At 40.2% G+C, this 20,537-nt stretch overlaps 1 protein-coding gene across 8 annotated transcripts in view; it reads right to left on the reverse strand.

The window, feature by feature from the left end:
* Nucleotides 1–20,537, reverse strand: part of ZDHHC2 (zDHHC palmitoyltransferase 2) — a 76,326-nt gene that overhangs the window by 38,210 nt on the left and 17,579 nt on the right. For all 8 annotated transcript variants that reach the window (XM_027122708.1, XM_027122704.1, XM_027122702.1 and 5 more), the window contains exons 2-3: nt 9,686–9,712; nt 8,451–8,545 (exon numbers count right to left, since the gene is read on the reverse strand). In XM_027122708.1, coding sequence (XP_026978509.1) covers nt 8,451–8,545; nt 9,686–9,712 — 122 coding nt within the window. The remainder of the gene's footprint in view (nt 1–8,450; nt 8,546–9,685; nt 9,713–20,537) is intronic.

Here is a 20,537-nt window from a genome sequence, read left to right on the forward strand (position 1 = left end):
CAGCAGATTAAATACCTTAGAGTCAAAGAAAAGTTTGGGAACCACATTTCCAACAGGTGGGAAACTATCTCCCAATTGGATCGTGGATTCCTAGAATCTATTCCATTGTTTTCAGAGTTACTCTGAAAAAGCAGTTCACTGGGAAGCAGAGGCAATGAGAAAGCCGTCACCGTTCAGGTCTCACTAACAGAATTAAAGACCTAACAAAGAAAAATTCAAATTGCTTATTGACCCATCATATGCAATCATACTGGTTTATCAGAGGATCTGCCAGATTTTCTTTCTTACTTAAACATACTAGGTTGGGCACCATGCACCTGTTGATGACACTACTTTAAAATTTGAAACATGCTATTATTCATTGTTTTTTAAAAAAGAAAACACTGACAAACAGGTAAGTGTACTAATGGTCTTTATAGAACTGTTTATCTTGTTTGGAAATATTTGAGTGGTAGAAAATGTATAACATCAAATGATGCTGTAATTCTGTAGTAGTCAAGAAAAGGCAGGGCTGATCTAGAGAAAGTATCTATGAACTTTGTACATGTTGATTCCTCTGCCTAGAACATTATTCCTTACACTTTCTGGATGGCTCCTTCTCAATTTGCAGGTTTCATCTTAAATGTCATCTTCTCAAAGAACTTCCACGATTCCCTTACTAGGGTAGGGACCCTGATCATTCTGTCCCTTCCCCCTGCCATACTCTCCATCAGGTCCATGCGTGATTTCTTTGTGCTACACACCATAATTTGAAATTATTTTGTTGGTTCATTTGTCCTTTGTCTGTCTCTTCCACAAGCATGTAACCCCACAAGGGGATCAAGCTTAGCACAGAGTAAGCCCTCTGCTAGAACTGTGGAATGGACAAAGGAGAAAGTACCAGGAAGCCTAAGTCAGAGCACTGAAGATCAAAGCAAAAGTTATTTTGTATCCTAGTCTCTAACTTTCCATTGTCAGAACCATCAGTCCCATAATTCAGGCAGATATATCTCCCTTGCCCATTTCTAAAAGTAATTTAAAACCTAGCATTGAAAGTTAGTTTCGTAAAAGACTTAATACTCAAAAGGAATAAAACCATCGACATTTTATTACATTTTCTACAGAGTTCTGGATCCTTTTAACTTTAGAGGTAAGTTCTAGTGAGTGATGGAAATGGAAGAGTCCTTAGTATGTTTAATACTTTTATAAATAAATAAACATCACACACTGCAACCATCAGGTCCTAAAAACCAAATACATGTTGGTGGAATTGTTATTTATGTAAGATAGATGTCAAAATATCTAGTTCTATCTTGGAATGCATCAAATATGCAGTCCCCTCCCCCTCAGAACACTTTTATGTACAAACGCACATCACAGATCTGAGGAAAGATGTAGAGATCTGAAGGAATGAGAGATCTCCTGGGGTGAAAAAGGTAATATACCTGACCTCCAATCTTCCAGACTGCAGCAGTCCTTTGGTCAGTAATGCAAGCTGTTCTGTTTTTGTTTCAATTTTGTTTCAATTTTGACTTATAGAAAAATTGAGAAAATGGTACAAGGTTCCCATATATCCTCTCATCAACTTGCTGATATTCCTAACATCATATATTAACAGGGTACATTTAGGACAATTAATGTATCAATATGGATACATTGTTATTAACCAAAGTCCACAGTTTATTCAGATTTCCTTAGTTTTCATTGAGGATCTTTTTTTCTGTTCCAGGGTCCCATCTAGGAGACCACAGTACATTTATTTTTCATGTTTCCTTACTCTTGGCTAAGACAATTTTTCAGATTTTCCTTGTTTTTGCTGAGTTTGACAATTCTGAGTAGTACTGATCAGGTATTTTGTAAGATGCTGCTCTACTGGAACTTTTCTGATGTCTATCTCATGATTAGACTGGGGTTACGGGTTTTGGGGAGGAAGACTACAAAGGCAAAGTGCCCTTCTCACCACGTCATATCAAGGGAACATACTATCAATGTGACTTAGCACTGCTGATGTTGGCTTTAATCACCTGGTTGAGGGAGTGTTTTTCAGGTTTCTCTGCTGTAAGGTGACTCATTACTTCCCTGTCTTCACCCTGTACTCTTTGGAAGGAAGTCACCACATGCAGCCCACATTTAAGGAGTGGAGCTTTATTCCCCTCCTTGAGGGCAGAGTATGTACATAAATTATTCAGAATTCTTCTGTAAAAGAGATTTCTCTTTTCTCCCCATTTATTTATTCATTCAATCATTTCTTTGTATCGGTAGACTCAAAGATATTTATCATACTCTGAGTTATACGTTATACTTTATTTATACTTTATTTAGTTATACTTTATTTATACTCTGAGTTATAAATGAACACTATTTTATTTATTTTCCTGCTGAAATTGTTCCGGCTTTGGTCACTGGGACATTTTCAACTGGATCCTATGTCCCTTTGATATACCACCGTCAATACATTTTATTTTATTTTTTGGAGTACCTTTTACTTTTTGGCATAAGACGCTCCAGGCTCATTTTCAAAATATCCTGCCCTAGTTCTAGAATCAGCCATTTCTCCAAGGAGCCCTTCTTCCTTTCCTTAGAGAATGATACTTGAAACCAACAGCTGGGATCAAACACAGTTTTCAGATTAAAGGAGAGTATAATTTTAAAAGGGTGCACAAATTAAGAAAAAACCCAGAATCCAATAATAAACAGAAAACTCAAAGAACTGTATTTCCTTTTTTGCTAGTTGTTTTTGACTTAGGACAAAAATTAAAATATAACCTCACTAGTATCTAAAATGTCCAAATTAAAACGTAGAACTTTTTTTGCCTATTAAATTCACAACAGCTTTCTTAAGAACAGCATGCAGTGCCAAGGTTCTGATAAAAACTGGTGGCTTTGGAAACTGCTGTAATTATTCTGGGAAACAATCTGGAAAGTGACTTAAGTTTCCTTCGTCTAGTAATTCAACTTCTGAGAACTTATATTAAGAAAAATAACCCAAAATATGGGTAAAGCTCTATGAACAAACACTTTAACAACGCTGTTTATAACATGAAAAGTTGGGGTCGGACTAAAAATCCAGTGTTTCAGTGAGAATATCATGTTGTTATTAAAAATGACAATAAAACAAGGGAAAACTATTACATGAAAAAAATTGGAATATGTGTGCTCTGAATACCACTAGGAAAAATAACCAGAAAGAAATTCAGAATGTAAACTGGCTGAATTAGTGTGGTGGGATTTTTGTTTTTTCTTTTTCTTTCTGCCTACTCTTCGTTTTCAAAATATAATTTCGTATGGTTATATTACTTTAATATCAGGAGAAAATGTTATAAATTGAAAAATTATATTCTCTGAACGGTGATAAGAAAATATTTACATTATTTTCTTATATTATCTCTTCTACTTTTTTAGTCCCAGTTGAAGTCCAAGACCCTCATTTTACAAGTGAGGGGGTCTCTGGCTGCAAATCAGTTAGAAGATTAAACCCAAGATCTTGCATTTTATTAATGGAATAACCCCAGATTCTTAACCAGCAAGCAAGGGCTCTTTCTTTCATGACAACGGTCTCCAGACTTTTTTTTTTTTTGCGGTACGCAGGCCTCTCACTGTTGTGGCCTCTCCCGTTGCGGAGCACAGGCTCCGGACGCGCAGGCTCAGTGGCCATGGCTCACGGGCCCAGCTGCTCTGCGGCATATGGGATCCTCCCGGACCGGGGCACGAACCTGTGTCCCTTGCATCGGCAGGCGGACCCCCAACCACTGCGCCACCAGGGAAGCCCTGTCCAAACTCTTTCGATAATGTACCGCTACCAGTAAAAAATAATTTGAGACTGCACTGCCAATATATGCATATCTACTTATTTACAGATGTGCTATTAGCTAATATAGTATGTATCTTATATAAGAAACTTTAAAAAAGGAGAAACATAAAAGAACAGCATATAAATAGAAGTTTGGCTATTTCTTTCCTCCATGCGCCAACTGATGTCCTGGCACACGTCCCCTCCACAGCCCCCCACGTGGGGTCCACTCTTCATGCTAGAGCGTGGTGCAGTGACAAGAGTGCAGCCTCCACGGTCAAAAGGACTTTGCTCTGAACGTTATTAGCTCTGCCACATACTAGCGCTTGAAGCCTTAGGATAATTAGTTCATGTTCAAGCCTGCTGCTCCATCTGCAAAATGGTAATAAATAACACCCATCTCCTACAGTAATATGAATCAAATAAGGTATGTGTCTTCTGTACAAAAGTCATCCAACAAGGCCTGGTACAAAACTGTAAATTCACTGTTGTGAAACTCCACTACTCCCTCAATTCTGCGTTTTTTATCATTTCAATTTTCCTCTCTCTCTAACTGCGATTTCAAACCTTCTCTGCTCTTCCAAACCTCAGTCAACCTACTTCCCCCATTATTCTTAGTTGTTGATCTCACATATAATTTTAGGGAGAAATCAGAAGTCACTTCAACTTTCCGCCAAAGCTATAAACACAAACCTGCCTCTATACACATAACTTCTCAACTTTAAGTCATTTAACAAATATTTATTGCGTACCTTTTAGGGGTCAGACACTGCTCAGACACCAGGTACTGGTGATGGATTAGTGAATAAAACAGATAAAGTTCATGCTGTTGTAGAGCTTATATTCTAGGGATGGTATAAAAAATGACCATGGGATGAATTACAGAATGATATGCCATGGGGAGAAATACAGCAAGGTAAGGTTTAGAAGGATGCAGGGATAGGGTTTTGCTATTTTGGAGGAAGTGGTCATGGAATGCCTGAAAGGTACTCTTGAGCAGAGACACAGAGATAGCAAGAAAATGAAGGACCTGGCCATGCAGTTATCTGTGAGAAGAGTGTTCCAGATCAAGGGGTAATAGCAGCTCTTAAGGCCCCTGAAGGAGACACATGCTTAGTGTGTTGACAGAACAGCAAGGAAACCAATGTGACTAAAACAGCATTACAGAGGGTCAGAGAAGTGGTGTGAGGCCAGGCCATGTGCAGCCTTTTAGGTTACAGTAGAGAATTAGGTGTTTACTCTCAGTGAGCTCAGATATGACAGCAAAGTTCTGAGCAGAGGAATAATATGAACTGTCTTGTGTTTTGTTTTTATTTATTTATTAATTATTTTTTTTTGTGCGATACGCAGGCCTCTCACTGTTGTGGCCTCTCCAGCTGCGGAGCACAGGCTCCGGACGCACAGGCCCAGCGGCCATGGCTCACGGGCCCAGCCGCTCTGCGGCATGTGGGATCCTCCCGGACCGGGGCACGAACCCGTGTCCCCTGCATCGGCAGGCGGACTCTCAACCACTGCGCCACCAGGGAAGCCCTGTCTTGTGTTTTGAAAGGATCACTCTGGTACTGTGCTGAAAATATACGGAAGAGGGCAAACACAAAAGCAAGGAAACGTGCTGAGAGGGTGCTGTACACATACCAGCAGGGATGCTGGTGGCTTGGACCACGGTGGGAGCATGGAGGGGCACGAGCTAACACTTGCATGCTCTGAGGGTATGGCCTACAGAATTGGGTGATTGATTGAGTGTGGCGTCTGAGAGAAAAAGAGTAGCGAAGGGTGACTCCAAGATTTTGATCTGAACAAGTGGAAGGATGGAATTGCCATTATTGAGATGGGAAAAATGTAGGAATAGAAGGATTTGGGGAGCAAGTAAAAAATCAGAAGTTTATTTTCAGGTACTTGGAATTTGAATTTGAAATTCCTATTAGATGCCAAATAGGAAGGAGGAAAGGAGTCTGGAGTTTAGGAGAGAGGATCAGGCTAATGAGTAATTTGAAAGCAATGAGATAGTATATAAAGTCATAATGTAGATAAATAAGAGAAGAGGTCCAGAGATTGAACTCTAGGATAATCCAATGCTTTAGAAGTTCAGGAGATAATGAGGAACCAGCAGAGGAGACCTAGAAGGAGCTGCCACTATAAATAAAAATAAAATTATTTTGATGAGAAAGGAGGTAAGCATATTCTAGAAAGAAAACTATGGCATGGTGTACACAGGAAACCATGTACATAAGAACTACTAGAGTACAAAGTGAGGAGTCAGAAATTTGGACAAGGGTCATCATTGCCAAACTAGGGAGACTGGCCTTCACCCTGTGGGACGGGCAGAGTCACTGAATAGACACAAGCAGCAGAGTGAAGGATGGATTTTTGCAGAATTCTCCGAAGGGAATGCAGGCAAGATTGTCAAGGGTGACACCACAGAGAAGACTGCAATGTCTCAGATGACAGAGATGACCAAGACTCTGAATTACGGCAGGGATGGAAAATAAAGAGAAAGGGGCTTGAACTGAAAAAGAAAAGTTAGGAAGTGCAAACCTTTCCAGGATTTGGACGCTGGGGGAGATGCAAGGATGCCAAGCTTCTGGCTCGAATGACAACGTGGTTGGCAGTGGCATTAACCCCTAGAAGAAACAAATGAGTCACGGTTTGGGGAAGGAGAGGGTGGTGGCTTCAGTCTCAGATGTGTTGTGTTTGCGGTGTCAGTGCAGTGATCAAGGAGCTATGTTTGGCAGGGAGATATATAAATTTGAAATTCGTGGGAGAGGTCAGGCTAGAAACAGATCTGGGACCTGTCAACACAGAGGTCACAGACAAACCACCAGAGTGGATGAGATGACCTATGATAAAAGTCAGCATTTTCCTTCAAACCTACAACTAAGGCCAGGATGAGGGTAAGAAAGATGATGGGAAAGAAGAGAACATGGTAGGAGGGAGGAAAAAGAGGTAGGAAAAAAAGTAAGTAGAGGGAAGAAGAAGAAAAGGCTATATATCTAATGCATTCTAGGCCAAGCACGCCATTAATACTGTGCAAATATCTGTGGTTTTGTTTTTAATATCCTTTCCCAGTTCATACAGCATATTTATTGGCCTTTTTGACCACAGCTGCATTTCAAACAGATTACTTCAGGAAACAATTCTAAGTGATGCCTAGACTTCTTTTTTTTTTTTTAACGTTAGCCTACTAAAACTACATTATTATTACTGGAGCAGAGTTTATTTCTATTCAATACCATGTACTAGACTAAGTGCCAAGGGTCCAAAAATGAGTAAAACACAGTCCTCTGCTTCAAGGACATTTAACCAGGATCAAACACCCAGAAACGGGCTTCCCTGGTGGCGCAATGGTTGAGAGTCCACCTGCCGATGCAGGGGACACGGGTTCGTGCCCCGGTCCGGGAGGATCCCACATGCCGCGAAGCTGCTGGGCCTGTGAGCCATGGCCGCTGAGCCTGCGCATCCGGAGCCTGTGCTCCGCAACGGGAGAGGCCACAACAGTGAGAAGCCCGCGTACCGCAAAAAAAAAAAAAACAAAAACAAAAAACCAGGAAACAAAAAGTTCGCCAGAATGATCTTTTCAAAATGCATATTTGAACATATAACTCTATTTAAAACCTTCTGTAGCTGAAACTGCTAGTTGTCCTCCAATATCTACTCCTTCTAACGTGGTTAACATGGCCATTGAGAATAAAGACTAAATTTCCAGTCTTCTGTGCAATTAAATGTGGCCATAAAACTAAGTTCTAAATGTAAGTGGAAATGGCATCAGCAACTTCCAGAAAGTCCTTAAAGAGAAGGACATTTACTTCTACTCTTCTTTTCTACTTTCTCTGGCCTGCTGTCTGGAATGTAGACATGATGGCTGGAAATGAAGCAGCCATTTTAGGCCAAGAGGTAATGTTGGGAACAGAGGCTATACATGTCAGAGCAACAGGATAGGAGCCTGGGTACCTGACAGCTGTAGACTAGCTACATTTTGAAAGTAGAGAAGATTGGGCTTCCCTGGTGACGCAGTGGTTAAGAATCCACCTGCCAATGCAGGGGACACGGGTTCAAGCCCTGGTCCGGGAAGATCCCACATGCCGTGGAGCAACTAAGCCCATGTGCCACAACTACTGAGCCCATGTGCCACAACTACTGAAGCCCGCGCACCTAGCGCCTGTGCTCTGCAACAAGAGAAGCCACCACACTGAGAAGCCCATGCACGGCCCCCACTCGCCGCAACTAGAGAAAGACCGCACGCAGCAACGAAGACCCAATGCAGCCAAAAATAATTAATTAATATAAAAAAAAATAAAGTAGAGAAGATTAGTTAAGTCGTTGATTTGTTGTTATTGTTTCTGGTGGCTGACAGCCAACTAATGCACCATTAGTATGACAATTATAATAGAAATATGTCTACCTTCAGCTCTATCTTTTTATCTATCTATCCATCCATCCATCCTTCTGCCTCACTCTAAAGTAGAAATGGAACGTATAACATATTTAATATTGTAAATATAATACTCATCCAGTGCAAAAATAATATTTATCAAGTGAAAATTCAAGTATTTAATTAACACATTAATATAAAAATCACTACACTAAGTTTGCAACATTAATAAAGACATAAAACTCATTCTTCAGACATCAGTATTACAGACTTCCATCTTTAGGACATAACTATACTAATATTTTAACTTACTTCTTTTGAAGGATTCATTGGTAATGTAAAGATAGTTTTCCAATACGACCAGACAAACATTGCAAAAAGTAGATGATACGCAATCAGGCACACAACTAAAATGAGAGAAACAAAATTATCACTTTAATATGCAAGTACATGCTAAAATCACGGTATTCACAAAAGATGTGCTTGTTCTAAAATAACCAAATAATTTAATTATTTAATTACTAATGTTCTAATCCCATGATTAGAACCTTCCCATCTGTAGACAAGCCCATCTATCGGCAAAATGGCTACGGGGACCTCTCCTAAGTTGTAAAAATAAGGCAGTTATGCCTGCAACTTTAAATAATAAACAAAGTGTTAAACGAATGTTAAAACATTCAGGCTGTAAGAACTTTGCTTCACTAACAAAGAATAGCAAAAGCAGTTCCTGCTTGAGCTGTTTGCCTATTTTGCTCAGCTCAAGTCAAATCTGGTGGTCCTGTTTCAAGGACAGTAGTTTGAAACAGAGATCTTCTGAACAAAGAGAGATTTCCTCCAAGAACAGTTCAAGTTTCTTACTGATCACATGGGACAATTGTTAACAAAAGCATTCTGAATATTTTTTTAAGGTAGTGTACATAAACACACCTTGTGTGGTATTTTAGTCTTGAAGTCTTATGCAAAGCTGAAATATTAATTTTGTACACAGTGATAATGATTAATTCTGGATAATACATTAATATATAACTTACTTGAGTAAGATACAGTTGAATAAAATATGCTAATTTAATTTAAAATATAGCATGTTTGGTATTTTTAAACCTTAACAGCCATTTTAGCTTTTTAAAAGCAACTGATATTCCTATTATAGAACCATTAAAACATTCAGTTACCTCATAAGGCACCTAAATCGGTGTGAGATGACTAGACCCAATGATATTTTTCATGAATTATCTAGGTGACTCAGGTATGGGGTCAGACTCTGAGTTGAAACAGGAGATTGTTGATATTCCTGTTATCTTGGAGCCATAAGAACCTGGCACAGTGACTGCCATTTCAGGGTTAAGTTCTCTGCCAAGCGTCTGAGAGAATTCAGTCTGGGGACTGAGAGAATTCAGTCTGGGGACTGAGAGAATGAGACGCCTTTAACCCATCCTGACTCCAACATTCTCCAAGTATGACTTACTCCAACCAAATCAAAATGAATGCTATTTGTTTTTGCCAGCGATTTTTTAAAATTTTAGACTGAAGGCAGTGATATATCTTACCTTGTTCTCCAATATTTTCCATGGACACTATAGAAATAAATAGAGAAAAGAGACAGGCAATAGGTTATAAGAAGCTTATGGCAAACAGAGGGCCTGACGGAGACAGAAGACGCTTGAGTAGGTTAATAATGTGGCTCCGTTTCAAGCCAACGTTCTTTAAATATTTGTTCAACGTTGTTTCGAGGAGGGATGAGCACTACGGGAGACAGGTGGGGAGGGAAGGCGGGTGGCCGCCCTCCACCAGGCCCCCGCTGGCGCTCCAGCCCTGGCTGCCACGCAGAAAACTAACCCCGCCAAGCGTGGCCCTGGCGGGTCTCACTCCTTTATCGATAGGTTTCTCGGGTTTCCTTCCAACTACAGAGTTCGGATGAAAGCTCTCCAGCTCATCACACTGCCAGTGACACTGATTGCTCTTTATAAGTTGGCAACCACCGAGTTAGCTTTCCAGAAGGAAAAAAATGTTGTGTCCACGGCATACACTTCTCTTGCCGTATTTCTGAAAGGATGAATTCTTACGCCCGATGACTAACTGCTTCCTACTGTACAACAAGGGGCCCAGACCACGTGCCCAAGAAACTGCCATCCCTGAAGGGCTGCTGTAAATATCGCAAGGTGGCAGGTAGATTGAGGACAGGGACCACAGAGCTCAAACAAGCTGGGATAAAAAGCCCCACTCCGGCAGTTTTCTTGCCTTCTGTTTGTCTACTTGTTTTGTTTCCCATGTGGTGGTCATCCTCCATTTGTACTAAAGTCTTCAGGAAGCTCTGGCCTATCTCAGTTGTAGCAAGGGAAGATTTGACTTTATTTACGTAGTTTTGTTCCTCCTTGGCTATTTAAAGGGGTACAGTATTCTGGGCCTTTGTCTTGGAGTATATTTTCATTGCCTTAAGAAGCACTGAAATCAGAGGGTAATGTTGTGAGAGATTTTTAAGATTACCTGATCCAATCAACCTCCTTCACAGGACAGCTACCGTTTAGCCATTTCTAGAGTGAGCAGGAGACACTGTTTTGGAGAGCAACCCACTCCCTTCCTGGATTGCTCTTAAGAATGACTGTAGGATCAGAAGGTGCCGAAATGAGCCTCTTGTGGCTTCTACCTATGGAATCTAGGCTTCCAATCTGTAGCAATAAACAGAAAATCTAAATGGCAGACCTTCATGTGTTCTCTTTTAACCTAAAAAATAGATGATTTCGGGCTTCCCTGGTGGCGCAGTGGTTGAGAGTCCACCTGCCAATGCAGGGGACGCGGGTTTGTGCCCCGGTCTGGGAAGATCCCACGTGCCGCGGAGCGGCTGGGCCCGTGAGCCATGGCCGCTGGCCTGCGCATCCGGAGGCTGTGCTCCACAACGGGAGAGGGCACAGCAGTGAGAGGCCCGCGTACCGAAAAAAAGATGATTTCCGGATTTCTCACCAACCTTGATGCGGCTCCTTTAAACATTTCCTGGTGTCTCAATTTCCTTTTACCTTTCTGATCCTCATGATGGGACAGGCAGACCCAGGTGATCTTTGACTTACAAATGGCCTGTTCCACAAGTGTGCTTGTCCACCAGAGGCGAGAGTCATAGTGCACTTTCTCATAGAATACGTGAAGACGTTAATGTGAGGCCAGAGGAAGGACCAACCTGGCTTTTCTGTCTGACCTCCACCTCTCCCTTCATGCATTTCTCTCCAGGCTCTGACTTCCCTGTCTTCAAAGTGCTCCAAAACTGACTACAGCTCTTCCTTGGATCAACATTTCTCCTCCTTCAGCTAATCTAATGAAATGCAAAAGCACTTTTAATTCATTCGTGCATTTATATAGGAATGACCCTTAATGACCATTTCAGAGGTGCTGGTGTTTTAAAGAAAATGTATTTGCTAACCCATGACTCTAGCTGTCAGAACTGAAACAGTAAAACAAAATGACATTAAAAAAAGAAAAAGTACGGTTAGTATGAGGTGAGAAGTTTTTTGCCCTGGACCATTATTATATTGACGGGATATGCATTCAAAGACATCCTTTAAAAAGCTATTTCTGCCCCTCACAGTTTGTTTTTCTCTTAATGTACTTCAAAATTCACAGATCTTCTTCTTTTTTTTTCATTTAAACAAGTTACTCATGGATGCATGCTTATGGTAAATAATTCTGATAACATTTATAGAGTTAAATGTGAAGGTCCAAAAAGGCTGTATCAATTACACTCCCCCAAATTGTGAACATATCCAATTTCCTATGAATGTAAAATGTCTTTAATTTTTGTCAACATTTTAGGCCAAAATAAAAATTCACTGTTTTAGTATTCATTTCCCTGATTACTAGTGAACTTTAAAAAATTTTTATTAAAAAGTAAAATGATTGGCTTTTCCGATCTCTTCTGATTAAATTACCACTTTCCCATTGGCCTACTTCTCTTTTACTTATTGAGAGCCTTTTATGTAGTACTCTGGGAAGTAATCCCATATTTGTTACATATGTTCCAATTAAAGTTGTGTATAACTACTTTCAAATGACTTAATAGGTTAGGGGCTTCCTTGGCGGTCCAGTGGTTAAGATTCCACACTTCCAACGCAGGGGGCGCAGGTTCGATCCCTGGTTGGGGAACTAAGATCCCACATGCGGCATGCCGCAGCAAAAAAAAAGACAATAAATACTAGCAAAATCTTATGGTTTATCCCTGATTAAACAGCAGTATCAAAACTTTCAAACTGACCTATTTCACTAACAGATATATGGACTATACTTGGTTTTGCTTTATGAGCTTGAGGAAATTAATGTTCTTTCAACCATGTTTACCTGTTTAGTGGGTCAATGGTTCACCTTGTAATTTTCAATTTAGGGGAAGAGTTGTCAATTTCAACATTTCCTTTCTCAGACAAAACCACATAGAATACAATGTTATTTTCTATTTTGTTCACAAATGACTGTTGAAGAAAAGGTTATAATTTAGCCACATATGTTATATGTATATAAAGATAATATATGGGAAATACAGACTCATTTTTGGAAAAAATAGATGGTAAGTCAAAAATAGATGGTAAGTCAAATGTAATTTGACTATTTACATCAACATGAGAATTAAATAGCAATACTGATCATATTTATGACAGATCTTCCCAAGATCTACTGGGTTTTAATGTGAATTTTGAGTTTTATTCAGTATTATTTAATTTTATTATTTCACAGAATTTCAGTTTGGTCTATTTAAAAATTATGCTGATACTTATTCTCCAACTACACACACATAGAAATTTCAAATCTTTTATAACCATCTTTAACATATTTTGTAAAAATGACTTTTGACGTAATTTAATATAGTTATTTCTATTTTTATTAAAAGAAAATGGAGGCAGATGAGCTTTACTCCAAGTCACAATGAGTAGCACATTAGTTAATTCTATCTGAGAAATTCTTTTATTTTCAATTTTAAAGTTTTACGCATGTGACAAAAATATTATGATTTGGGCTCTGCTGGATCTTATTGAAATTAGTTCCTTATTAAAGTACAATAACTGGCATAGAGCATCTGCCCCATAAATGTTTACTGAATAAAGACAGAAACGGCGCAGTGGTTAAGAATCTGCCTACCAGTGCAGAGGACGCGGGTTCGAGCCCTGGTCCAGGAAGATCCCACATGCTGCAGAGCAACTAAGCCTGTGCGCCACAACTGCTGAGCCTGCGCTCTAGAGCCCGTGAGCCACAACTACTGAAGCTCGCGCGTAGAGCCCGTGCCACTGCAATGAGAAGCCTGTGCACCACAACGAAGAGTAGCCCGCGCACCACAACGAAGAGTAGCCCCTGCTCTCTGCAACTAGAGAGAAGTCCACACGTAGCAAAGAAGACCCAGTGCAGCCAAAAATAAATAAAACAAATAAATTTACTTTAAAAAAAAAAGACAAACAGAAGAAAACACCATTAATTTGAATCATAAAAGTGGAATCCCAAAGCACACCTATGAGAAATGTTAATTCTTTCTTCTGTTGACTTGAAAATTTCAAGAACAAACTTATTTCTTTTACCTGTCATCTTAGCACACTGTAGAAACTCAACTAGTAATTTGCAAAACCAAGAGTAATCTTATCTGTACTGCCTGCTAGCATACATCCCCAGAAGTGAAGACAATACCTCATTACACAAAGGAGACAGAGAAGACCAAGTGGTTCATGATCCTCTAAAAATTAAAAGCTTGAAGAAGACACTGGCTTCAACTTGGCTTCAAGCAACTTTAAAAGAAGACAGAAAGGTTTTATACGTTTATAGGGTTTTTCCCTCCTAATTTTGGCTCTTCCTTAGTATTTTACTTTTTAATAGTTCAGTTTGTCAAAGTGAAGAAGAATCTTACTAAGCACAACCAAACTAAAGAGCAAGGGCTCTGGATAAAGACCGGCAAAGCTCCATCCTATTTCTGCCACTTGCTGGTTTACACAGTGATTCTACATATTCCATCATGAAGTGAGGGTAGTAATAACAGCAGCAATATCGTCACAGCTGTTGTGGAATTAAAAGAGGTAATACATGTAATGTACCTAACATAGTACCTGGCACACAGTAAGCCCCCCAAATATACAAGCAATTATAATACATGATATTTAATTTTGCAAACACTAACTGTAATAGATAACATATAGGAAAGGGGACTACAAATTACAAGGAGACAAGTAGTATTTGTACAGACCTCTGAAAGACATCAATGCAAAATTCTGACTAAAAATAGACTTTACAAAGTGAAAAATAAAAGGTGAAAAATAACTTAGATCTCCATATCTTGCCTTTTTATATAGATGTGTCATTCCAGAAACGTGATAAATAAAAATGGTGGTACTCATCCTTACACAGGGTAATGATGAGACATAAAGACTTCATTCCTGATTGTGAGAACTTCACTAAAAGTGAGAAGATCTATTTTGGATGTGACACAATCTGTTCAACTTAATGAATAAGAACAATGACTTTTTTTTTTTAAAGGCCTAAATCTTATATTCATTCCAAAAAAGTTAGATGCAATTTACTCTTGAGAATAAGAGCACTGCTGTTGTTACACTAAAATATTTACCCTTCATACATATGGTGACCATCTAAATACATACAATAGTAACACCATGGGTCAAGATTCTAATTTTCATTTCAAAAACTTAACTGCCTAATTTTATCTTGGATTAGCCTAATTTCTTTACAGTTCCATAGCCTACAATGATAATATGCTGCTTTAGAGATCTCTAACTTTCAATCTACCTGCAGGACTTAACATTCCTCCCAGATTAAGTGCAGTACAACTAGGCAACAAGAACTCTGCCTTGTTGAAAGATCCGAAGAACTCAAGTACCTTCTTGGCACTGGTGGTCTATTGTAAGAGAGAAAGTGGGAACGATAAATTATTACCAGTGTTTGCAAGAATGTTCCTTTTGCCAAGAGGAAAATGAAAGCCTTTAAGAATTACATCTTGGGGGGGCTTCCCTGGTGGCGCAGTGGTTGAGAGTCCGCCTGCCGATGCAGAGGACGCGGGTTCGTGCCCCGGTCTGGGAGGATCCCACATGCCACGGAGCAGCTGGGCCCGTGAGCCATGGCCGCTGAGCCTGCGCATCTGGAGCCTGTGCTCCGCGGCGGGAGAGGCCACAGCGGTGAGAGGCCCGCGTACCAGGAAAAAAAAAAAGAATTACATCTTGGAATCTGGCACTGTCAATATAACTGCAAGACTGGTAGGTCGGGGGGCCAGTTGTGTTTTCTGGCCACCCTTTCTGCTAACCCTCCTCCTCCCTCATTAGTCATTTTTCTAAGAAACAGAGTGGGGCATTAGAGAAAAGGCTGACTGGTCAGCCATCAGTTTAGAATTGATGCATGATACTTTTGTTGTAGTATTGATCTTTAAGAAACTCTTGTGTAAAAATAAAACAGGTAAAACCAAAGTTGAAGAGTCAGACTGTCAGCCAAAGTAGAAACCCCTAATATACAAAAGGGTGAAAAACTGCTTCTTATTCCAAACCTGACTTGAGTAAACATCCTTAAAAATGCATACAAAAAAAATTAAAGGCATACCTCACTTATCTCTTCCACATGAATTATCAAGCAGTCATTTAATCCAGGGGTCAGTAAACTACAGTCCTCAATCCAAATATAGCCAGCCACCTGCTTCAGTAAATAAAGTTTTTTGGAGCAGAGACACACGCACTCATTTACATGGCTATTTCTGTGCTACAATGGAGAGTTGGGTAGTTGTGACAGGAAGAGTATTATGGCCTGCAGAGCCAAGAAAATTTACCATCTGGCCTTCTTATAGAGAATGCTTTTCAACCCCTGTATAAATATAGTTCTCCAGAGAAACAGAACCAATAGGGTGTGTGTGTGTGTGTGTGTGTGTGTGTGTGTGTGTGTGTGTGTGTGTGTATGTGTGTGTGTGTGTGGAGAGGGAGAGAGAGAGAGAGGGAGGCCAGAGGAGGGAGGAGGGAAGGAGACAGAGAGTGTAGAGCATGAATGAATATGAATTTTAAGGGCTGGCTCACAGGGTTATGGGGGCTGACAAGTCCAAACTCTACAGAGCAGGCTGGCAAGCTGGAGAGCCAGGGAAGGGTTAATGCTGCAGTCTTGGGTCTGAAGACAGACTAGAGGCAGAGATGCTTCCTCCTCAGGAGACCTCAGTCTTTGCTCTTAAGGCCTTCAACTGATTGGATGAGGCCCACCTACATTATGAAAAGTAAGCTGCTTTACTCACAGTCCACTGATTTAAATGTTAATCACATCTAAAAAAATGCCTTCACAGCAACAGCTAGACTGGTGTTTAACCAAACAACTGGCCACCACAGCCTAGCCTAGTTGACACATAAAATTAATCATCATTGGGCCTTCCCTGGTGGTACAGTGGTTGAGAGTCCGCCTGCTGATGCAGGGGACACAAGTTCGTGCCCCGGTCCGGGAAGATCCCACATGCCGCGGAGCGGCTGGGCCCGTGAGCCATGGCCGCTGAGCCTGTGTGTCCAGAGCCTCTCACAACAGTGAGAGGCCCACGTATCGCAAAAAAAAATAAAATAAAATAAAATAAAAAATTAATCATCACACCTTGCATCTAGAATCTAATTTTATTCTAGAAACAGTTTACTAAGAAGACATGTGTTGATCTTCTGTGTAAGTTCTGAAGCCAAGTTCATTATTTACTGTAAATTAATAAATTGGAATTATAGCCAGCAAAGTAACTACATAAACTAACTTTATGTACCTGCTAGAGGGAAAACAATAATGAAACCCTTTGTCATACTCTAAAAGCTTGACTGCAAATAACCCTATTCAAATTAACTTTATATACACACCCATACGATTCCCTAAGGATGCTATCCAACCCTATTTTCTAAAGAGCTCTAAAAATATTAGAGCCGATTTAGTCTAGATTGATTTAAATTCAATCTTGATTAAAAGCAAAGGTTCACCTCAAAGATCCTTCCAGTCTTATATTTTACCAACTGATTTTTTAAAATTTTGCTTTGGTGATGATACAATTGAGAGTTTGCTATCAAAAATGTTATCTATTGTTAAGTAGCAGGCTACCACTGTTAGTCAGTAACTTGAATCTAGTTCAACTTTCAGTCCTAAGTACATCCAAAATCCAAAACTTCAGATACTAAAACAAGCCTTCATAGTAGGTAAAAAAAAAAAAAAGTACTTTCCCCCTTAAATTAGCAAAGAACAGTTACATAATTTTTTCCAGAACAATCTGGTTTTGGGGTGTTTTCATCACAAATGTATACTGCTGTGATTTTTTATTTCTTTTCTTAATCTGAATTGTCTTCCTCTTGCCTTCAAATTCAAACTCTGTTTTGGAAGAATAATTTACTTTTATTGCATAAACACAGTACCTTCTCTGTATAAATCCACTAGGGCAGTCTGACACAGATATACCTTAGCCCCATATATTCAGTCTGATAATGAAGAACACCAAAAGTAAAGAATTGGTTCTAATGAATGAATCTGAAGGGTAACTTTATAGCCAAGCTCTATTTTTTTCTACTTATCTTTAACTCATTTATTGAAAAACAGTTACTGACTCTACCATAGTTACACCACTGAGGACAAAATGGCAAATGAGACTCCATCCCTCTGCTCAAAAAGCTTAGAGTTCATGGGGCCATTTTACATAGAAGTTGAAACTAACAGAAAAAACAAGGACATTAAAACAGTAAAACACTTTCAGTTAAGAAACAGAAGCCCCTCAGATTCAGAAAATTAAGATGAAAATAGGAATAGTGCTACAAATATACTTTAATATCTCCTGTCCTAACATCTCTCCTTTGACCTCAAGTCTCTAGCTGCCACCCCATTTTTCTGGCCCTTTCACAGGAAAACTTATTTTAACAATCATCCAAACGCACTGCCTCTACCCCCTAATTTCTTTTTTTTAATTAATTAAATTATTTGTTTATTTATTTATTTATTTTTGGCTGCATTGGGTCTTCGTTGCTGCACACGGGCTTCCTCTAGTTGCGGCGAGCGGGGGCTACTCTTCGTTGCGGTGCGCAGGCTTCTCATGGCGGTGGCTTCTCTTGTTGCGGAGCACGGGCTCCAGGCGCGTGGGCTTCAGTAGCTGTGGCTCATGGGCTCAGTAGTTGTGGCTCGCGGGCTCTAGAGCGTAGGCTCAGTAGTTGTGGTGCAGGGGCTTAGTTGCTCGGCAGCACGTGGGATCTTCCCGGACCAGGGCTCGAACCCATGTCCCCTGCATTGGCAGGTGTATTCTTAACCACTGCACCACCAGGGAAGTCCCTACCCCCTAATTTCTTGTTACTTCCTCGACCACCACCAAGTGGTTCTGCACCCCCAACATTCCACTGCTATCAGTCCTGTCAAGGTCATCAATACCCTCCCTAATTCTTGGTACTCAAGTTACTCTAACAGAATTAATTACTCTCTCTTTGAAATGCTTTGTTGAACTGACAGTGAATTCTTTGATGAAACCGGCCAGTGAAAACCCCTTGAAGCAGAATCCTTTGTCCTTTCAGTTACTTTCCAAGAAGCACTAGTTCACTTTTAATGTATTAGAGATCAAAACTGGGGCAGTAGAATACATCAAATCATTCCCATGAATACTGGTGACACCGCTGCTAGACCATTTTAGTAAGAGAAGCCACCGCAATGAGAAGCCCGCACACCGCAACGAAGAGTAGCCCCCCACTTGCAGCGACTAGAGAAAGCCCCGTGCAGCAACGAAGACCCAATGCAGCCAAAAATAAATAAATAAATATTTTAAATAAATAAAAAGAAAAACTTGGGGCCAAAGTCATTCTACAAATAGAATCGGTGGGTTTGTAGGAACTGTTTTGTCAAGGACAGGAAAGCAGTTTCAGAACAGAAACAAAGAATAAGGGTAAGGCTTCACATTATCTGGACCCGAAAACACATGGTTTCCAATGTGGGTTCTCACGGTTACATAAAAGCCAGACATCACAATCCCAACCACAAACACAGGCCATGCAGTGTACATTCCTTGTCAGATCCCCATACGGCTCCTTAAATACTCATTTTGGGATAAGAAAACCATGGTCTCTTTTAAAATGTCAATTGATGTCATCTCACTAAAAACCCTTCCGTGGCTTTGCACTGAATTTACACTAAAAGTCCAATCTCCTTACTCAGGCCTCAGTGCGCCAACACACTCTGGCTCCTACCCACCTCTCCAAGATCACTTCTCATTCCTCATCCTCTTGCTCACTAAGCTGCAAACAGGCTGACCTTCCAGAACACACTAAACTTTAGTGTCTTTACCCTCTTCACCTGCTGCCACTCCTGGCTCACGCCTGATCGTCCTTCAGCTTGCAAGTGACAGGTCAGTTTCTCATAGAGGTCCTCCTGTCCAGTACCCAGCTACAATCCTTACCACCACACACTGTTTCTTTCTTAGCACTTAGCACAGTCTGTACTTGTTTTTATTTGTTTCTTTTCTATGTCCTTCACTGAGGTTTGCATCCTGGCTCTGTCCAGTTTGACGTTTTATCTCTGCCAAATTACTTATTCTCTCCTCAGTCTTATCTCAATATTTTATCTCATTGGGTTGTTTTGAGAATAAACTAGGTAATGTAAGTAAAAACACCTCGAATAGAAGTTGGCATATATGAGGAGCTCAATAAATGTTAGTTGAATATGGAGCGTAAATAAATCACGAAACAGTGAAACCTTAAGAGTAGGAGTGTCCCCAAGGTTTAGTGTTAACAGTTTTATTAACAACCTGGAGAAAGAAGCACACCGTGCATTTTTAGCTTGCTGTAGTGCTACAATTTTCTGGACAGTGAAATGCCAAGGCCTCCACCGAGGCCCGTCCAGGTTCTGATAGGGTCTGGCATGCATCAGCATCTCAATGTGAGGAGTGGAGGAAATTGTGTAATTTGGGGAGAAGTAGGATTTCCCAGGTGGTCTGATGCATCCCCCCTGCCTCTACCCCAGGATTTATATCTAACAAACTATACTGATCTAAACTAGATGTTTTGTGTGCTAGAAATTATCAAACAACCATGGAAAAATGGTCAGGGAGACCTTCTCCAGAAGAATGGCACAATGCAACATCAAAGGAAAAAAATGAATGGCAGTAAACCAGTCAATATAAACCAAGACACAGGAAGAAGAGGAACCTTAAGAACAGGTTATGATGTCCATTGACAGAGGAATGGATAAAGAAGATGTGGTACATATATACAATGGAATATTATGCAGCCATAAAAAAGAATGAAATAATGCCATTTGCAGCAGTATGGATGGACCTAGAGATTATCACACTAAGTGAAGTAAGTCAGACAGAGAAACACCAGTATCATAGGATATTGCTCATGTGTGGAATCTAAAAAAACGATTCAAATGAACTTATTTACAAAACAGAGTCACAGATGTAGAAAACAAATTTATGGT

The sequence above is a fragment of the Aethalodelphis obliquidens genome, unplaced genomic scaffold (assembly GCF_003676395.1).
Source record: "Aethalodelphis obliquidens isolate GAN/ISIS:26980383/991018 unplaced genomic scaffold, ASM367639v1 scaffold25, whole genome shotgun sequence".
Lineage (NCBI taxonomy): Eukaryota > Metazoa > Chordata > Mammalia > Artiodactyla > Delphinidae > Aethalodelphis > Aethalodelphis obliquidens.